Here is a 16,062-nt window from a genome sequence, read left to right as displayed (position 1 = left end):
CTATCCGGTACAAACAATGTAACTAAACGAAGGATGACTGAATTACTACGTAACATAATCCGGATACCTGACCGGAAGGGGCGTGTGAGGGACTCTCGACGGGACGCCTCGAAGGCCACGCCCTCTGCTTATTTTCTTCTTTCAGATATAAAGAACAGATCCTTTCAGACGACTCGGCTCGCCCTTCTCGAGTTAAATCCAGAGTTACGAGAATCCACGGCCAAACAATTTTAACTCGACGACGAAAGTGTCTACTTCCCTCCCCGTCTGCCGTTACCTAAAAACCTATTTTATCCTCTATAGATTTCACTTCGGGGTCATCCAGGGTGGTGTGTTATCGCCACATCTCTTCGCCGAGTTTTCGATTTTCTAAATTATCGGATCTAGATCTAGTGGATAAAAACGTGGTGGTGGAAAATGTTTCAAAACTTTCGTTTCAAAATTCCAAGCCGTATCGTGTTTCTGCTTCGGAAAGTTCAAAAAACGCGTAGAAAGCCGCATAAAGGATATAAAAATATACACGAAAGATGCTGGAAGATTAGAGAAATTGTAGGCGAATATACGCGGGGTGGCATTCGTTAAGTCTTGACAGGACACTAGACACAAGACATATACCCTCCACTGTGCGGGGGAGTAAAGAAGTATCCAGACGGTGACGTCACCGAGACACCATTCAAGGACAGATACGTTTCGTAAAGATTATCTTGGCTCGGACCGTGGACACCGAAGAAAAAAAAATTGCAGTCCGAGATTTACCTGTAGACGGGGCTTCACCCGGTCGCGAGGTGTCGTGCGGCGATGCGATTGCTTCCGGAAAAAAAGGGCCTTCCGGCGGGCATACCTACCTGGGATCCGTGCATCTTCTGGTCTGAAATGCGATTCCCCCGCCGCAGGTGCGAGAACAGGGGCTACTTTCGCTCCATTCGCCCCAGGGTCCGTGTTCAGCATCTCTCCTGTGAAGTCCGTAGGTGACATTCCTGTAGCGATTGTGTCTCAGATGCTGCAAAGATTAAGAAAGAAAAAAAAGATGACAAATGTCCGAACGTCATTCTCCGCGGGATCTTCGAGATAATCGGATTTTATTGTTTATCTAAAAGATAAGTGGGCAGACTCTATTAGATAATAAATTCGCTTACAATATTACTCCGAGATATAATTGCTTAATAAGAAAGTCTCGGTATTCTGTTCGTGTTTCGTAGATTAAAAGAAGTACCAACGATCCAGATAGTTGCCCGCCTCAAAAAAAGGAATTCGTCTCCTCCTAGCGGATCTATTTTTTAGCAACACGCTGGCAATATTAATCATAGTCCTTCAGAAAATCGCAAGTCTTCATTATTACATAAATGCACACAGCTCATTTAAGTTAAATTATTAATAATAATAGTAAAAATTTAAATCCAAATATTAAATGTTTAAAGTATAGACCACCCGGCGAATGTTTTTAATTAAAGATATTGCAATTTAAAATATTTTTATAATGTTCGAATTATAATTTTGACACGTCTTGTTAAAACTTTTTCGTTATCCTATTTATATTCCGGGAAGGAAAGAACGAACGTAAGTCAGACCGGGCCGGTTGCTTGACCCGAGACTATTTTTTAAAATGGCAATTACAATCCCTCTAGCGGATATCATATTAATCAGAAAATTTCGTCTGATTTTTGTCAATGCACGTTTTTTCTTTTCTTTTTTTTTTCTTTTTGGAGAAATGACACTTTATTTCTTCTTTTCGTATCAAAATAAACCGCAGAAAACTTTAAATTAGTTATTTACTATTTGTTAAAATGCAATTGAAAAGCTTTTATTGTTAACAACATTAAAAAAAGACTTGTCGTTTGACGTTTCAAATTTTATGTATAAGATGGAACACATTAACATACTTGTTTCTTTTAATGCTGATTATTTATGAGAAATGTCGTCGTTCTGGTTGATTTGTGACATTTTATGACTTAAGGTCGCGAGCTTCTGAGGCACGGAATTAAAAGAAACATTGTAAACAAAATATTTAAATATTACAAACACATTTACAAGAAAATTTCCTATGGGATACGAAGTGTGACGTATTTCACGATAAAAGTTTTAGTATACATTCGTTTAAAATATTTTAAAATTTTCTGAGCTGTTTTATTTCAATTAAGAGAAAATTAAAATTAAAAAAACAAGATTTAATTACAAAATAATTTTGACCTCGAAATATTTTAAGTTACACAACCGACAAATGTGGCGCATAGCGTGACCTTGAGCGGGACGATAATTGGAAAACTTGGAAAATTTCACGTTTTTTTAAATCTGTTTCTGCATAATAATCGTCGAGCGATGCCTCGGATTACTACAACACTTACGACCTAACCTATATTTTCGATCACGTGATAGGAATCGCTTTCTTCGCACATCGCGTGACGGATGACCTCGAAGGGCGACTAGCGTCACGCGACCGTACGCGCCCATTGCCTAGTTTTTCGCGGTCACGCGTCACCGCCACAGTTAAGAAATTAAAACCGCCAATGGGTGCGACGCGTCGTTGCGATACCCGATCCCCGACGACGCCACGCGCCGATACGATTTCTTACGCGCACGTCGAATCACTCGAAATGTGCCATTGGCTGGGGGACGCACGACGGGCGCGAATACGCGCAATCGCTATTTATGGATCCATTAAATTATAAAAAAAAATTCTCGTCGTTATTCACTATTCTTTTTATAATTCGCGTGGCTTTCGGTCACGCCCCACTGTCATTGAAGTGGGTAATGTGAAAACGTGGAAGAGTCCAAAATTCTTTGCAGAAGAGACATCGTTGCTACACCCACGACTCGATAAGTAAGCCAAGGACCAAAAAAAGCTGTGGGTGAAGTCACAGTTTTCGATATTGAGCAACCGTCGTCCCGAACTCATCGTTCCCAATGCCATTTTGGAACGCATTATGTAACTTCGAAGTTCCAATAGGAGGCACACGGGAAACGAAAATTAGAACTTCGAACAAAGAATCAATTTACGGAAAGGAAGATTTTAGACGTAGCGCATTTTCTGTTAATTCACCCAACCGCGCGGCCTTTGATCCGCGTCACGTGATCCTGTCGGACCGTAGGAGTTTGGAAGTGAAAACTAATTAAACCAGGGTAGAAATGGCCGTTTCGAGGCAATAAAGAGGCGTAGGAGTCGGTATCGCTTGTCCGATCGGACAATTAGAGCCGGAGCATAGAGGGGAGTCATTAGCCTGGCATTTCCACCTACTCGACCATTATGCTATTGTCTTCCGTTAATAAACGGTAGCCACGGTACCGCAGATAGCTCCTACATCTTTTTCTGAATTTTTTTTAATGCTGCCTAGACTATCACGTGACTAGACATAATTTAAACGAATTCAGAATGTTTTCCGATAGCGCCATTTCGAGTGTTTGCGTCGACGAAAATCTGCGCAAAACGGCAGAGAAAAAAAAAACAGTCGACGGTTGCTCATTAAACATGGCGTCGAAATAACGATTTATTTAAGTTTTCGGACAACGGGAGTAACGGGAGGCGATAATTAAGGCGGCAAAAGCGAGAATGGAGATGCCCGAGGGTAGTAAACCTGTTGGAATTAATGAACAGAGAGATACTCACGGTCTGGTCGGCCGCGCAGACACCCAACAAGAATGTCAACACCAGGAACTGCCTGCAACAGAAAAGCAAAAAAGTGTGAATCATCCCGGCGGACCACCCACTTCAATACCGGCACCGCGCTACTCGTTGCGATTACGCGCTAGCGCGGCGATTTTAAAGGCGGCATTCGGATTCACGTGCCGAAACTTACTCGGAATCACGTGATCTCGATTGCGCGATTCACTCGCTAAAATATATTACCGTCAGGCGAAGTAACGACGAATCAGATCAGGTGTATCGGAAGACAGATAATTACGAATTACACGCTGGCAACACTGTGTGAACGAGTATCGATCGCGACGTAGCTTGGTAAAATCATGGAATTTAGTTCCGGCCCGGAGTAATGGCATCCGGGTACCTTTTTTGAATTTCGGAAGAAGAATTCCAAGAGATAAGCTCTGACCGGAGGAAAGTTGGCGGGTGGCAGAGAAGACGAAACAATGGACAAACGCGCCCGAGGGGACGTCGGACTCAAACAAAGCTCGGGAATATATTTCTGTTAGAAACAACGCGAGAGGTCAAGCGATAAACTCCGACGAATCTCGTCCGTCCGGCTGAAAAATCCCCCGAAACCTCGCCTGGAGAAGTACAACCCTTCGATTTCCAAAAGAGGAAGATTGGTTTTGCCCCCAAATAACCTCTGTTGCCAAAAAAACACAGCCAGAACATCTCGCTACAGACGAATTCGCGCGAGAGTATGACTCACAAATATGTTTTGTTCTTTCGAATAAGACAAAGCGATTCGATTTGCGCTGTCCGAAGACAAAGAAAACGGCAGGCGCAGGAGGAATCCCTCTCGAAAAGCTCCCACGTTAGAGAATTACCCGAAAACGGACCGATGGCGGTAATTGGGGCAAGTTGTCCGTCCTTTGCCAAGTGGCACCCACGCGGATGCAGTGAAGATGTAAAGTAGGGCACATCTGCGTGACCGCGACACGGCCTCGGGGGTCGAACAGATATCATCTAACCCTTAACCAGACGATTATTTTCTTGACGGATTCGGCAGAATACGATTCGGGTTCGAGAATCTCTTACGGAGTTGGTCGATTCGGTACGAATAGAGAACCAGCCGCGAAGGAGGGCGTATTCGACCATTATCCGAATAATTGTTCTTTCCAAGTAAAAAACGGCGAAAGAACGGAAATTAGAAGTGTCAGAAGAAAAACAAAGAAGACAGAAGAGTGTCGTCAGGTTCCACCGGACGACTTCGTCACGTATCGAGAGAATCGAGTTTGTAGACGACTCCACCCGTCTGCGTCCACTTGGAAACGTGGAGGGTCACGTATTCTCGCTTTCCAACTGGACGGGACAGTTCCGTCTTTATATTTTTTCATTAAGCACGACGAAATTCCAGCCGAAACGAAAGACGCGTCGGAACCGGTTACCAAAATAACAAAACGTTTTTGGACGGAACGAGGAAATGGCCTTTCCGTTTTCTCAGAAACGAAATATCCCATGGGTTTTCTTCGTCGAGGTCAAAATGAACTTTCTGCTAAGCGGCTTCCGCCGTGGCGATTTATTGCTAATCGCCCAGAAACGTGGGAAAAGCGTCGCTTCCTTCTGTGCCCGCCGACATTAGGAAGGAATCGTTGCAAAATCACAACAGATGTCGTAATAATTAACAATTTTGATACGCAATCAAGAAGTAATTAAGAAGGCGGCACCGCTTCTCTTCCGGGTTATTACCGTGTGAACAAATTTTAGTGGGGTGACGACTCGTCACTACAGATCTGGGTTCGGCAGTGTTGCCAGAACAGATAAGAACCATGCATTTTGAGAGAGATAAGAGCGTAAAACGGCTCCGGGCCTAATCGTGAGGGAGAAGAAGGGGCGAGAGTCACCTTCCATCCGACCCTTATCGTTTTTTGGGTTTAAAATATGGCGCCATTGGCGAATAAAAAGTAAAGATCCACGTCACGTCCACCGGAAATACTCTACTTAAGGAACGAAAAGGGCCTTTCTTCTCTCGATAGACGAACAAAAATTTAATTCCTTCGGACTGGAAACGTATACGGACGGTTACGGGACGATTTTCTTCTAGGATGCGTCGCTATGGTAACCGATAAAGGAGACGATGGGAAATCGATGAACGGCTTCGGTATCGGAGATTTGGGCTCTGGCAACTTTAAATTGGACAAAAGGAAAGCTCGTACTTTCCTCTTTGGCGCGAAGTGGAGGAACCCAAGAAGTGGCAATTTGCAAAAACCATCGAGCGGAACACTTACAGAAACGAACGTTAAGCGCGTAGGACCGCGAATGGAATACGGACGAGTGTGGTAATCGCTCTTTCGAGCGGAAAGACATAACTGGCGATTGCTGGCGGAATTTAAATCCAAAATTGGGCTATGGTCGGTGCGCTTTACGACCAATCCGAATTTAAGCGAAGTTTCCGGTGGACAAATTGACGGGCGCGATAAGACGTCGGTCAGTGACAGTCGCCGGTCGAGACCCGTAAAACGGTGTGGATCACGCAGTAACGTGACCGAAGATCACGGTCGACGGATAATAACAGGTTTCGGGGGTTTTCGTTTAGAGAGATCCACCTACGACAACAGGTGAAGCCGCTGCCACGTATTGTACCTTCTCGTTCAATAAGAATATTCCGAAAATGCTCTAAATTAACTCGTTACGGAAATAGCGTAACAGTAGGTGGCGTAACGTTGAGAAAAGTCGAGGAAAAATTTACCGCGAAGAGAACTTTGAAAATGTAATTATCGAAACCTCGTAGCTTCCGAGTTACGAGCCTCGAACGTGGAACTCGCGTAACTCTTCGTAGCGTTACGATTTTTCGTCCGAAGGCGCCAAGCGTCGTCGTCTGGCAATCGTCTAAACGAAAGCGAGGAAGTGCAGACGACAAGAATTGGTCCGGAAGCGAAGAGGGTCAAGGGCTCTCCGTACACACAATCTAATTGAAGTCTGCCACTTCGGGAAATTAAGTTTCGTCATTGAAGCGAGGATGACGAAAATTAAGCAGTCTGCTCCTTGTGCCGATTTCGTCTTCACATCTGGTCATCGGTTCGTTTGTCGTCGCTCCGATCAAAGACGGAAAAACAAAAACAAAATATAGACACTCGACTGGAGAGAAATGCCGCGTCCTGATTTCCCAGTGGGATAGGTACAGTACCTCCGTAACGATAATCTGTGCAGTTTAATCCGTGTTACGGACAGGCATTTTACTTCTTACACGCCCAGAAAAAGTACGGATGACACGGCGCCATTTTTGAAGAAAACCGCAGCGTTTTCTTCAAACCGAAAACCGTAAGGAGTAATTGGAAAATTTACGACCTGAAAAGAAAGAAATAGTTTTTTGAACCGGCGTACGTCGAGCTACTGCTGCGCGTTGTGGGTGTTACAAGGTCGACTTTCGGTACACGGCGTGTAGGAGGAATGTTGGCGAAAATCATCTCTGTGGCGCCTTATTAACGTCAAAAAAAGGAAAACCCAATTACCTCCTCCTCCTCCGTCTCGTTAATCGCTTTAACCGGCCTGACATAATTAATACCGGAAACTTGATTTTTACCTAAACCCGCGATCTGAACCGGCCACCCGTATTGTATAAATCCGGCAGGGGGCACCCCAGTGGCTTTTAGGATCTGGCTTGTCGTCCGCCGTCCACATCTGGAAAGCGAGAAAAGTCTCCGTTCGAGGTCGCCCCGAAAAAATACTCTCGACCCCGGTCACGTCAATTCGGACGAGGCGACACCGCCCACACGGAGCGACACCTAGCGGCGTAAATCACGGAGGCTGATGGTATCGGAGAGAAAAAAGCGGGAGCTGCGGTGGCACTAACCTCCGACTCGGGGGTGCTAACCGAGGAGATGGATGGGGTGACATCTCTGACAAATGGAAGGACGCGGTCGACATTCCTCCACGAAGTCGATTTATTTATAAATTAGCCAAAAGTTAAATACTTGTCACCGAAGTGAATGCCCCCGCTTTCGATATAAAAACGCATTTATAGCCAATCAGCGCCCCTGTTCGGGCTTCGACTCGATCCTTTCCCGTGTTTCCGAGGCCATAAAACGTTCTCCCTCCTTATAACGAGGACACTAACTCTTAAATACACGGACGTCGCCGCTCAACACCACGTTTTCCTTAACGCCTAATTTTTTCCTTTCGTGACGTCGGACCGCTTCTTTTTCGAAGATTTTTTCATCCCTTTCTAGGAGAAACTCCCGTTCGTGACGTTTTCGATGTAACGGGAAATTCGCAATGTTTCGATAGTTATCGACGTCGGACGACCGGCAGAGGGAGGAGCGCGCAACACGTTTAGGGGTCGATAAATAACGCAGGCATTACTTGTTTGGCACCGTAACAACTATTAACGGTCGACAAACGTATCGAATCTGTGGAAACGCGAAGTAAAAGTCCTCTTCTTGTATTTCGAGTTTTACCGAACGTGCCGGTATTTTGCGTCATTCATCTACAAATGACACTTTACGCGATCGTCGGCGAAGGAACGGGAGTTAAATTCGGCCATTAACGTATTGGATCCGGTTAACCGCTCTAACCTCTAACGAAACCGATCTCCATTGTCTCGGCGTTTAAGGTATTGTTTACGAGAGTGGGTTTTTAATTAAATCCTTCACATTCTCGTGTTACAGTACTTAGAAAATGAAAGGGAATCTCGCGGGATTTGCCGCGAATTTTTGAATTTTTTTCAGTTTATCGAACCGGGAAACTAGATCCGGGTTCTTTTATTCGCTGGGACCGCCGATTCCGGTGTTTTTAACCTTTCGCCACGCGACGAAAACCAACCCATTCCGACCCGGGGCTATTTGTAGCGGTGACTATCTTTGGATCGCGCGCCTCCGCCCTGCCATCTTTAAAAGCCCACGTGCTGCTGCCGCTGCCTATCGACATCGTCGTTCCAAAAATCGCCCGACGGTGGCTAAAATAAACAAAAACGAAAACAAAAAGAAAACCGGAGCTTTAAAACCGGCGTTCGGTGGAAAGTTATTAACCGACCACTTTAAATATGGAAGAGAAAAATCTGGGTCACGTGACGCGCCCGGAGATCGCGTGACTGTAGGTCACGCGACCCAGTTGGGGAAAACTATCAGAACGGCGACCGAGGCGTTAATTCGATCCCGGTTCGGGCGGGAGAACGAAGTAAACAATAATTAATATTTGACCTTCCACATTAATTCGACGCGTTCGAGGGATGCGACCGGACTCATTTTTCTTAACGAGAGGGCGCTTTGGATGTCGGCCGGGTAAACGGACGCACCCACGCTTCGGCGCGGCGCGCGGACCGACGCTCCGCTCCTTCGACGGTGTCAGGGGTTAAACGTCACCTGCCACGTTCGGAGGCACCCCGGAAAGGAGAGGATAGGACGCTCCCTAACGATAGAAATCGCCACGCGCGCTTTCGGCAACGAGTTACGCGTCGGTGGGTGATTACGTCACGCCGAAAAGGGCGGGAGATAAGGCGGGCTAAGGAATTTCGGCCGGCGTAGCCAGAGAGAGACTTTGGACCAGCCAGGAAGGTTCAAACTATTGTTTACACAAAAGGAAACTATTCGCGGCGCGGGTCTGCAGTCTCGGCCGAGATTTCATTGACAGAAACAACCGAGAAGCGAAGTAATTTACAACAGGAAATACCCGGGAAGGACACACGATTTATACCCTTAACCCGTAGGCACGCAGTTATTAGGTTGGAGTAGGCGCCGGCTCGGAACCGGAAACGGCGCGTACTCCGACAACCTTTTCTCAGCCTCCGGTCCCCGTCCGTTATTAAAGTGATGGAGAAGGTCGAACTTTAATTCGTTGCGGAAAACACGATTTTCCAGACGGTCCGTAAGTCTATCCCCAACTCGTACAGTCTCGTTTGTTTAGAGGCGGTGCAAAGTGCGAACGCGAGCATCACGTTCCTCCTTCACCTTTACTCCAGATTACAATCGCTGCGGTCTTTTAAACGGCGCGCGGAATGTTAAACGACGAACGGCGGCGTAAAACGTACCACGACGCTTCTGACGCGCGTAAAATCAAGATGGCCGTCGAACGATACAGTTCCGGATTCCGTTGCAGGGGACGGCTAATAAAATTCGTCGATAAGTACGCGTTATCGTTGGAGGATAATCGAAACTAGAGATCTCCGCTTTCTCTCCTCGAGAAGCGGTGATCGATCAGAAACGATTAAGGCAACTATCGCACCGAAGCGGCCGCTTGCCGCAACCATCTTGTTTCTGTCGCCTTTTCTACAGAAACCGGGAGATTCCCGGGACCGACGCGTAAATGGCTACTTCGCAACTGTGACCTTTATTCGAATTAAGATGGCGTTTGGCAAAATTTCCAATACAAATCAGATTTTAAGTCGTCCGAAGGAAGTTTGAGACGACCGATCGATGAAAAACCGTCGATAAAATTCGTATAAAATTCAAAGGATAATCGATAGACAACTGAATAACAGTTTCCAGCGTTTTTTTAAATCTTTGGTTACGTTAACAAACGAATCGATTTTAGATTCCGAATCCCAATGATTGATAACTTCCGGTTGGTAATGCCACCACCTCCGAATTTCGATTCCGGATCTCTTCCGGTCTTCCGGAGGCGACGTCGGCTTTTAATCAGTGTTGCCAGTTGGTCATATTTATAAACGGAGAAGGGTCGACGCCACGGCGTTTTCCGGTCGAATAAATACAAAAGCGAAATTCGAGCCTCCGTAGTTCCTTCGTCTGGGTCCGGACCGTTTCTCGGGAAAAATATCCGCTCCGCGTAAGGGCGCGAGGATGGCGCCCGAGTTTCTCTCGGCGGCACGGAGATTCGAAACGTTTCGTTCTCGTTTCGGAACCAGTTATGGTTATACGAGACGCGCCCGGAGAATATTTTCGCGCCACTTTCGAAAGTTTGCGGAACTTCCTTCGGTCTTGGGCGAGAAGAGAATCCGGAGCGTCTACGCGCCGCTCCGCGTTCGGCGGTCGAACCGGCGGAGGCCCGGACGGGGGAAGCTACGCCCTGGGGTCCGTGGACGAAGTTGCAAAGTTTCCATTATTTGCTTTGACTCGACCCCGAACGACCTCCGGCGCGCTCGGCCAGTCGCGACCGAGGGGTTTTTTTTTGAGCGCGGACCACCCGCGCTTTAGCGCGAATTGCCCGAAAAGACGGGTTTCTTCGGAGCGTGAACGTTTTTCTCCGGACGAGGTAAAGCGGCGGGCTTTGATCGGGACCGGAGAGAACACGGGGACCCGCCCCTCGGCGGTACCCGAACCCGAGCGTTGGGGGAGAAACGTCGGCAGCATCCCTCCCCGGGCTACCTGCCCGGGTCGACGCGTGACGTACGTCCTACCTTTATGAACGGGATTCTATTTTTAGCGCGGAGGAACGAATACCTCGCCGGTCGGGGCTAAGGTCGACGGTGACACTTCCTCGGCCGAGTAGCCCTTCCCAAATTCCCGACGTCGACCCTTCCGCGGGGTGGGGGAGAAGCGCGGAAGGAACGGTCGGTGGCCGGACCAGCCTTCGGCGCGGAAACGCTACGCCGACCCGGTTCCAACTATTGACCCAGTAATGTGGAACGATAAGAATCGGCTTCCCACCTGAATAAAATGATGTCATCGACTGAAAAAGCCGAGAAAAAAGTATGACCTCAGTCACTTTGTACGCGGAATGTCACTACGACACGAGACGCCGACATAAATAGCGTTGGAAAGATGCCACTTGGCCGTCGCCACCCTCGAGAATTGTCTAACACTTTTTCCTCCGTCGGTTGCCTTAATTGATTACGTTAGGTCTAAAGATAATCGCTCGTATCGGGCGGAATGTCACCCGAATCCCGCGCGGAGTCGGCGAATTCCCCGGTTAACGGGGATCCGGGCGGAAACTTTCGCCTCTTCCCGGCCGGATAATCGGCACTGCCCCTTTTAGGTTATTCTCCGCTCCCCGGCCACCGCCGGAAATTCCACCCCCGAACGGGGATTCCGGGTGGCCCCGTTTCCGAGAAATGGAAGCGGAGAAAAGTGCCGGGCCGAGGAACGAGTTAGAAAAGCCGAAAAGTGCCCGTCCGGGGTCTTTTCTCCGCACCTGACACGTCCGCGGGCGCTCGCCTCTCCCTCCCTGGGGAATGGCGGGTCGAACCGCCGACTACTAACCTCGGTACGCGATCCATCGACGTGATCTTCTATGCGCTGGCGAATGACATGCGGCCGAAAAATTGCGACTGGTAAGGACACTTTCCGCGCCACGCACCGGCTTCTACCACGTGTTCCTGCGACTGAACGTCCGGGCGATCACGCCACCACAAACTCGACGTTCATTTTCGTTTTACTACTCGCCTAAGGGTGGAGAACAGTCAGCCAATCACAACTCGCCTCGGTGCCGAAGGAGAATGGAGAACTTTCTTCCCCACCACCGGGCAAACCGGCCGCCCGGCAGCGCGGACGCCACTTTTCAAACCAGTTTCTTCTTTTTTGGGCAAAACGCTCGGACGCGTCGACGCAAAACTCCGCGACGCGCCGGGCCCATCGCCCCCTAATTAAACTTCCCCCAACCCGTTTATCGGATTAAACCTTAATCCAATAAATGAAACGGGTGTTAGCCACGCGGTCTCGGGCGCCGCTCGACCGTCGGGCCGACCCTTCGGACGAAAAAATCCCCCGTTTTTCCCCCGAGCGATAGAAAATCCCCGTGGCGGAACCGGGATTAACGCCGTGTATAAACAGAAGACGGTCGAGTGGATAATTTGGTTAGCGGCGTATCTCGGAAGGAAGGAAACGCGTCGTTTCTCTTTGTGTTCTGGAATGTCCGAAAACGGGAACAAATAAAACACCCGCAGCGTTCTAAACAATAAATTATTTATCATAGAGAAGAGATAAAGTTGCTTGGATAACCTTCGTCTCGTCGGGCGACAACCGTTCTTTGTCAATAAATAATCTTCGGATAGATTTGTCCTCGTTTCTATTTATCCTTCGATAATTGTCCGCTCGGCGCGCGCAAAAAACACCCCCGAAGGAATTTATGACGCGCGTTTTCCGTATACTCGGACTGCCGAAAATGGTCTCGAATTCCTTCCGTCGTCCCCCGTAAATAAACTTTTTCTCTATTTATTTTCCTGTGTTTTACGGCCATACTTAATAATTTTAGCGGGTTTTCACCTCCTTAATTCGAACACCGGATCGAACGGGAGCGTGGAATTAGCGCGAGATTTTCAGACGGAGGTTGGAATAACTTGGTCGATTCCACGGAGAGTATTAGATTTTGAGGACGAAATGTTTGGCCCTGACAATTTTAGGCGCGATTTGGAGATAACGGAGGTTAATTGACGACAATTAAAATGCTTAAACGCAATGATGTTTGGCTCTTAATGGAATGACACGGCGTCGAGAGGGCCTCTCGAAAGCCAGTTTAAGGACTTTTTTTTTAAACAAACAGAACCAGTTCGCTTTGTTTTTACTTTGTCCGAGGAACAAATTTATCTGTTTTTATTGAAAACTTCGTCTCCCGACGGCATTTTGTTAGGACACACTGGTCGACTCGGTAAATTTCCAGTCGAAAGAATTAAAATTGCGGCGGGGATTGAGGAATTCTTCCGGCCACCATCCGGAGGGAAAAAACGAAATAAAAAAAGGGGTCGCCTGTCGTGTCTGATAAAAGGTTTGTTTTTATTGTGTTTATGTCTTCTTCGAGAATAATGCCCCGAAAATATATTCAGATCGGGAGATTAGCAGCGGAGGCACGAATAAATTTCGAGAGTTCACCCCGCGTAACTGGTATCGGAGTACCTGTTACCGGATAGAAAATTGCTCGGACGAAATTCTAAATTGTTCTGTTGTGATTCGACCTTTGTCGAATAGAAAACGGCGTAACTTTTTTAGAAAAGAAGGGGGAACGTAATTGTTTCGTGAGTTTGCGCGCCTCTTAAATACCCTTTAGACTTTGTAATTTTTCCAAAGAAATTTTGACACTAAGTGTTAATGATCTCGGTATTTCCTCGATAGCGATCTTATCTCGGGTGTATTATATACGTCGCGTTATCGGATGCTATCTAAAGTATGTTTCACCCATCTTACACGCACCGGAATTAAACAGTTTCAATAAATCATGGCGACGGTATTGTGCGCATTGATACTTACGTACCACGCCCGAACCAAAAAAAAAGCCAACCTGTCGCGACTTGCAAAGCCTCGGAGATAAAGCGCAGCCGAGAAAATTATCCCTCCTCCTTAAGGAGGATGCCTACAATTACGTAATTTAACCCCCTAACCAGTTCGAGATCGAAGATTTTTTCGAGAGGCCAACTTTCGTCCATTGGGTTTTTACATTTTACGGCCGTCTCGGGGGTGGATAATTTATGTCGGGTCACACTTTATACGCGTTACTCGTCAAATTCTAAGCGAACAGAAAGGGGAAAATGTAGATGCAGTTTCTTTCCGACCGTAATCTGGCGCGAACACACCCCTCTCGAACAATGGAGTTTTTATGCGACGGAAATCGGACCGGGACGTCTGCATTGTTACAAACGTTAGCCACGTGTAACTCGGAAACGATTGACAACGTCTTATCCGGAATTTATAATTAATTCGGTGTCTGAGGACGGCTCGAGTTTCGAGTTCGAGGTCGTTTTATCGTTTCCGAATTCGTAAAACACCCCCACTGCCGAGTTAACGAGCGGTGACTGGTAAGACATTACCTCGTTCCCGTAACCCGGAGACGGGGAGGGGTAATAAATGACAAAAATGACCCCCGGGGAAGAGAGCCGAAGAAAAAAAGAAAGTGGCTCGTAAAGAGTTGAAGTAAAGGGGATATTGTATTGTGCGGGGGCCATCTTCTGGCGCGATATGCCACTCTATCATTCGTCTTCAATAGGGAAGAGGCCAACGGGTACGAGACCGAACCGGCCAGCATCGGGGTCGGGAGGGGAATGTTATCTCACCAGAAGGGAGAGAGTGAAGTGGTCTCTGCAAAATTCATCGCCAGATTAACCGTTCTTTATTCCGCCCCCCTCCACCAAGGTGGTCCGGGGACACGTGGGAACTCCGACTCAATGATTCATACGTCGACTATGGCGTATAATTGACTCTTAAAGCGCGGCGGACGAATTATGCGAAATTAATTTAGCGTATTTGGAAACTGGTTTCTAAAATAAGCTCCGATTCAGACATCCGAGAGAGGTCTACAGACGAGCAAGGACAGTCGACCACGTGTTTCCCTCGTGTACCAGTCGTCCGTCCTAACCTCGTCCGCTCGACCTCCAACTATTCGACCCTTTATCTACCAGAAACTGCGCTCCGGAACGGGGTTCCCACCTCCCCTATCGATCCCGGGATCGGAAATCTCTGGCAGACACCCAAATCTCGGGGGTCCTCCGTCCGCATTTTCTGTTTATATAACTTTCGACGTGGTTATTGACACAGGTGGCGGTCGGACCGCGGCATAATTCGCCGGCGCCTCCGTTCTCTTTCCGTCGTAATTCCGCAACAAAAATGCAGAGTTGCGCCTCGACCGACAAGACCTCGGCGAGAGTCCATTCCTTTCGCGCCCTCCCCAAGAAAAAATACCCCCGAAATACGAAATTTGCGGGACAAAAACTCCCAGACCGGGCGTAACTGGCCACAAATACGAATTTTGCACGAGAATCGTTTAAAGTTTGACGGAATTCGGGGGAAAAAACAAGAAATTCCTAGTCGAAATGCGAGGGAGAACTCCGAATTCTCCGCACGGGGCCGAAAGGACGAGGTTTATATAATTCCGCTTTTAAAAAAAGGCGGTGGAGCTTAATGGATACTTTAATTTAAAAATAGTTATCTAAATGTATGTATTTTTTCTGCTCCGGCATTCAAAAAGTAAACAAAAAATCGGCAAGGAGTAACATTCATTCGAATGTAGGGCAGGAGTGCGCAACTAGCGAGAAAGGGAGGAAAGGAGGAGAAAAAATCGACATCCGAGCTTTAACACGTGCAGATGCCAGACATAGATCGTTGTTAAGGGTTTTTGGCAAAGTTTTCGGTTAGTTTTCTGGCCGCTTTTTTTGGTTTAATCCCGGCTTTTTTAAAAAGAATTAAAAAAATAAAAAAAAGACAACCGAAATAGAAAAACCGGGCTTGGAAGGTTTTCAACGCCGCCAACCTCTGCACTACATAAAATTAAAATAAAGATAAGCGAACTAGTTCTAGAAGTCGACGAAAATAAAGGAGTCGGCGGGAACCACTTCCCGGACGACGAATTAGTGGCAATTACCGCCAAATTGTTTATCAAACCGGGTAGTTCGAGAGGACAGGCGAACTGCGGCTAAACGCAATTACGTAGAGACGCAAATACGTGTGTCGCCGGGGTCGTCCTCCGGTAAACCAACAGCCCGGCCGTACGCGCCGGAATAAAGCGGCGGGGCGCGGACTGCCGGCGGAATTCCCGTCCCGACTCCCGCCGGGAAAAGGTTAAATTAAACACGCGGAACCATACCGGAAAAAACTCCGTCGGATAGTTTA

General features: G+C 47.5%; 1 protein-coding gene across 1 annotated transcript in view; it reads right to left on the bottom strand.

Moving 5' to 3' along the window:
• The window catches only part of Ppn (Papilin), a 40,202-nt gene extending 28,274 nt beyond the window's left edge, over nt 1–11,928 (bottom strand). The window contains exons 1-3 of the mRNA XM_067287324.1: nt 11,731–11,928; nt 3,602–3,653; nt 846–1,000 (exon numbers count right to left, since the gene is read on the bottom strand). Coding sequence (XP_067143425.1) covers nt 846–1,000; nt 3,602–3,653; nt 11,731–11,747 — 224 coding nt within the window. The 5' untranslated portion in view covers nt 11,748–11,928. The remainder of the gene's footprint in view (nt 1–845; nt 1,001–3,601; nt 3,654–11,730) is intronic.
• Nucleotides 11,929–16,062: the final 4,134 nt, after the last annotated feature.

The sequence above is a fragment of the Centruroides vittatus genome, unplaced genomic scaffold, assembly GCF_030686945.1.
Source record: "Centruroides vittatus isolate TY-2023 unplaced genomic scaffold, ASM3068694v2 scaffold_450, whole genome shotgun sequence".
In the NCBI taxonomy this organism is placed as follows: domain Eukaryota; kingdom Metazoa; phylum Arthropoda; class Arachnida; order Scorpiones; family Buthidae; genus Centruroides; species Centruroides vittatus.
Note: the sequence above shows the minus strand (reverse complement) of the source record. Positions and strands in the feature narration are given on the sequence as shown.